General features: G+C 36.7%; 1 protein-coding gene across 5 annotated transcripts; it reads right to left on the reverse strand.

The window, feature by feature from the left end:
* On the reverse strand, positions 1-2,329 carry LOC131681586 (uncharacterized). Of its 5 annotated transcripts, none has more exons than XM_058962466.1 (4): positions 2,263-2,329; positions 1,649-1,775; positions 1,348-1,589; positions 1-1,291 (listed from the first exon to the last, which is right to left on the reverse strand). In XM_058962466.1, the coding sequence occupies exons 2-4, from the start codon at positions 1,765-1,767 to the stop codon at positions 363-365; spliced, it is 1,290 nt and encodes a 429-aa protein (XP_058818449.1). In that variant the 5' UTR covers positions 1,768-1,775; positions 2,263-2,329; the 3' UTR covers positions 1-362. The 5 variants fall into 5 exon arrangements, with proteins under 5 accessions (XP_058818449.1, XP_058818447.1, XP_058818450.1 ...); XM_058962464.1 differs by having other exon boundaries at positions 2,217-2,321; XM_058962467.1 differs by having other exon boundaries at positions 2,195-2,268.
* Between the last annotated feature and the right edge of the window lie 2,346 nt (positions 2,330-4,675).

The following is a 4,675-nucleotide window of genomic DNA, read 5'->3' on the forward strand; positions in this document are numbered from 1 at the left end:
TACGCATTTTAGAAAACATTACCATATTTGATTTTATTGTTCATTGTTAGTAATCCGGTCTGTTATGCCGAATTTGGAACATTTCAAAAATAACGATCGAATTCATTCGAGTAACATTGTCACCAAATTCTGGTTCCTAATCTAATGAGTAATATTATAGTGATTACTTGAAACTGGTTATTACTAGATAAACAAACAAAATGAAAACTTCAATCCATTAATCGTAATTTTGTCCGACTCATCTAGTTAACGAATTCATCCGATTAATTCATTATAACTTTGTCAGATGGGTTTACTATAAAAAACTAGCAGTTACATACATATCAAGGTTATCAGCTTAATAATAATGTTTGGTCGACTTTTTACTTCATAGATTTGCGCTTTCTCAGCAGCGCAGGAAAAACGCCTCTCTGCCAGAACTCAAAGGCATCCTTCATAATATTATCAACATATTCCCGATCGTAATCAATCCATACCTGCGTAACGTTTCGGGTCCGCTCGAAATCCAACGCTGCTACGCCGAGCAACGCTTTTGTCTTGTGTGTCATGTGCATTTGCAGTTGAATTTGCGCGAAATATTTTTTGGATAACTTCTTCACATCAATGTAACACTCGTACGTTTTCGGTGTGTACGGACACTTGATCTCCAGAACAAATTCATCGCTGATCCCGTCCGGAGAAGCTCCCATCCAAGGAAATTGAGCATCAAGAACGAGACCAGTCTCTCGCAGGGATGGGTACTGCTTTTTCAATACAGCAAAAACATGACCCTCCAAGTCGGTACCTCTCTTCATTGCAAATGAAAAGCCTGAGCTTATTCCCATTATTTTGTTAGTTAGCGAACCGCTCAACATCGTGCATCGAGAGGCTTCGTAAATTCGAGACGCAGTGATACGACCTTTTCTCAATTCGTGCCAGAGATCAGTATCCGCCTGTTCAACGGTCAAGAATTGAGCATTAGAACAATTTCCTTCCTGCATGCGTTCAGTGCAATATTTAAGAAACTCGTTAGGGTCATTACTTGAATACTCGCGAATCAAACTAAACATGGACAAATTCATTGCCGATTTTAGTTCTGTCGGTGAGATCTGAATAATCTCCTTCTTCAACTTCGGCAACGGTTTAATTACATCGTGTTCAGAATCCATATTAGCCGGTTTTAACACGTTATCAACCTTCTGTTCGCTTTTAATTTTCTTCTGCATTTGCTCTTGATTCTCTGGTTCTTGTAAATCTTTCATCTGCTTCAGTTGTATCCATACGAGACATGCGTAAATTTGGGAGCACTTTGCTGCAAAATGAAATGTTCAATTATTAATCTACCATAGTAGTAGCTGAGCGACTTACTATTAGTTTTATAGCATTCACTACAACGAGCCGATTTGATTGCCGTTTTATCAATTTCTACTTCTATGTTGTGAGTGACCGGTATAGCTTTCTCATCCTCGGTTGATTTTTTATTCCGTTTAGTAGCAGAAACGATTCTTGTATTTTCTCTCAATGCAACTTTCACTAGACTAGTTGATTTTGTCGATACAGAAACAATTAGATCTTCTATAGCAATATTTTCCAGTAACTTATTGTTGGAACTATGAATTAAATAAATATAATTTTTTTATTGCAATACAGGCAAACCAAAACAACATACGATCGTGTTTTTCTTCCGAGGGTCTTTCCGCCAATGGCCCCCTTAACAATGCCGTTTTCTCGAATAAACAACTCAATAATATCTTCATCAATTTTGTGGACAGCAGAAAAGGAATGCATTTTACCGACTGTAAGATAAAATTTTGTGATAGTAACGTATTATCAATAATATTAACCTATACTGCCCATAACAGCATAAGAGTCCCATGTTGAAAAACAGGAAGCCGAGAAAAACGCTGTTCAAGATTGTCCCATCCATTGAGCCAAATGGATGGGACAACCATGTTTTGGTATTTTTTTTATATTTTCTGAACAAACCCGGTAATCTTATTTGTGCAGTGTGATTCAGTGGTGATACAGAATACAATCCAACGGATAACTCATTTTCGACAAAAATCCACATGGGACTCTTATGCGTTTATGGGCAGTATATCCATTGCTTGTTTATATTCCTGTATACACTTTCGATGCTCCCGCCAGAAAAGTCGAACACAGCACAAAGCAGGAATATAATATTAATAAAAATAATGATGGACTGCTCCAATACGTCAATCTCATTTGAATATTACAGCATCAATATTTAGAAGATATCCTAAAAAATAATATATGGTTTACTGTTCGGCTCGTGTATTTTCAACTTTCTTCCCGATCAAACACTTCACGAGCGAAATGTGTAGAGTATTATTATTTCTGACCTACACGCTCATCCGAAACTACTGAAAGTTTGATTTCAGAACAGTAAGTTTAAAAATTGTTCAAGAAATGGCTCACGGCTCGGTCACGGGATTTGTGTCGGGATCTGGATCAGGACAATTTTTCCGCCGGGATCCCTCCAAACTGTCAAACCAAAAGCTCTAATGCTTCTTAAAAATATCAACAGTGTCAAAATAGTATCGAATTTGAAACCTAATATTGTCCGTGCTTTTCCAAAGAAGATGCGACGATTATTTTTTGTCGCAGTAAGATTAGTAGCGCAATTCGGCGCACGATTCGTCGCATTCTATTTCGATCATGAACCGACCAAAGGGCCGAAGACGCAATGATATCGAATCGAGAAAAATAGCTTTGAAAATTCGCTTCAGAAAATTAAATCGTATTTTAACAGTGTTTGCATACTGCGCTTTCAAATGTATTGAAACACTTTAAAACAATACTAGTTTTCGGAAGCATTACTAATATATTTTATATAATAACGTTTTCGTTGATAAAATTGAAAAAAATATATTTCGCCCAGTGTTGTTATGAAATCAAGAGTACTTATTCAAAAGGTCCTAAGTGACATTGAGCTCGAACTGAGAAAAACGAGTTTGAAGTTTCATGGACCTAAAACAAATCCCTATTAGAGAACAAATATGCGTTTTGATAGAACAATTATGCCAATATAGTCTAAGGACTATGCTCTTTAGGTAAATAATACTAAAAACATGAAATGTTTAGCGCTAATGTAGTTTTTAAGCGCTTTAGAATGATGCGTCCTTTTGAAAATTATAGGACCTTTCACATAGGTCTTTTTTCGGGTCCAAGAACCATACGACGCTGCACATACGGCTTTTTTCAGCAAAGGTAGCTCTTACGACGAATATTGAATTTCTTCAAAGTTTTCGACAAAATGAGCACCGGAATACGAATGTTCTTCATTACTATGGTAAATAGTTGCACTGGATTTAACAGAAGTCTTGCAGAAAAAAAATGTGGGAAACTTTAGTTTATATTAACAAATCATTGGCTGGAAGTGGTTAAAACCAACGAATGACATGTTACTTTAGAATAACTAAGCTTTTCAATTATCATTTAATTTATTATACTTACTAAATTCAACTTCGAAAATAAGTCGCATGAACAGAAGAAAATAATTTCTTTTATTTTGCTGCTTAGGACGTTTTTATTAGGTACCTATGTGCAGTGGGAAAAACATAGAATGAAATGAATCTTGCGTCGTTTTTGCATGGCGCCTATGAGCAGTTGCAGAAGTTTTGAAATATTTTGCGCATAGGTCCTTTCATTTTAAAAGGTCTCAAGTGCAAAATTTCAAAATATGATCATGAAAACTTTGCGACTTTTTATATAATGCTTGTTATTTTGATAAATACTGAGTATAATGAATCCTGGTTTTCGGTATTCGTTAGCTATGCTGTAATCACATGCTGTGCTGCAAATAACTCAGTTTGTTTACATTTGTCACTAAGGACCATTTGAATCAGCACTCTTGAAATGTTGATTAGGCCATTTTTGAGTCGCCCTCTTATTTTGACCACTCACAATTTCGCCCTGCTGTGTCGCCAGAAAACAAAAACCAAATCTCGACAAACATATGATTACGGCCTAAAAGCCAACTGTCAAAATCCACTTTGAATGGAAATTCCAGACAAACCGTTACTAGTCGAACACAGTTCACAAAAGTTTATGAAAGAGGAAATTTTTCTCTTTCGTTTACTACCAACATCTGTGACTGGCGTGTGACGGTTTGTCCGGAATTTCCATTCAAAGTGGATTTTGACAGTTGGCTTTTAGGCCGTAATCACATGTTTGTCGAGAAATGTGGGTTTCGCCGTGCTCGCCGGAGGGGAAAATTTGTTATTGTTGTTCGGGCGTATCAAGCAGTTGGTTTTTGTTTAGGGCGACTCTGTTTATGGACCTTGTAAACAATGATGCTGTCAATTTCGCCCGTACACACTACCTTAGAAATGCAGAGGCGTAATCCGCCTGGCGGCTTGTTTACAGTTGAAAGTCGGATCCGCCGTTTTGTTTTTTATTGATTTTCATGAAGGGTGAAACATTTAAAAATGAGTTTTTATATTTATTATGAAGTATTTTTACTCCTCTTTAAGATATTACTCATATCTCCGTTTGTGTATATTTGTTATATAGGCCCATTTGTCGGTTCTCAATCGATTTGACATAAGATTTTGACATTCAAATACTTTTTCGTTGGACAATGGTCCAGCTAGCGGAGGTCCAACTAAAAAGCGGTCCAGTTAAAAAGTGTCCAACCAGTGAATCACGACTGTAGTTGGACAGAGGCTCCCGG

Source organism: Topomyia yanbarensis, chromosome 2 (genome assembly GCF_030247195.1).
Source record: "Topomyia yanbarensis strain Yona2022 chromosome 2, ASM3024719v1, whole genome shotgun sequence".
NCBI classification, from domain to species: Eukaryota; Metazoa; Arthropoda; class Insecta; order Diptera; family Culicidae; genus Topomyia; species Topomyia yanbarensis.

Excerpts from the sequence above, each read along its gene's own strand:
- LOC131681586 (XM_058962463.1), bottom strand. The coding sequence starts at position 2,050 with ATGTGGATTTTTGTCGAAAATGAGTTATCCGTTGGATTGTATTCTGTA. Across the intron at positions 1,776-1,965 it reads TGCACAAATAAGATTACCGG|TCGGTAAAATGCATTCCTTT; the intron begins GTTTGTTCAGAA and ends TTTATCTTACAG. Across the intron at positions 1,292-1,347 it reads TGAATGCTATAAAACTAATA|CAAAGTGCTCCCAAATTTAC; the intron begins GTAAGTCGCTCA and ends TTCATTTTGCAG.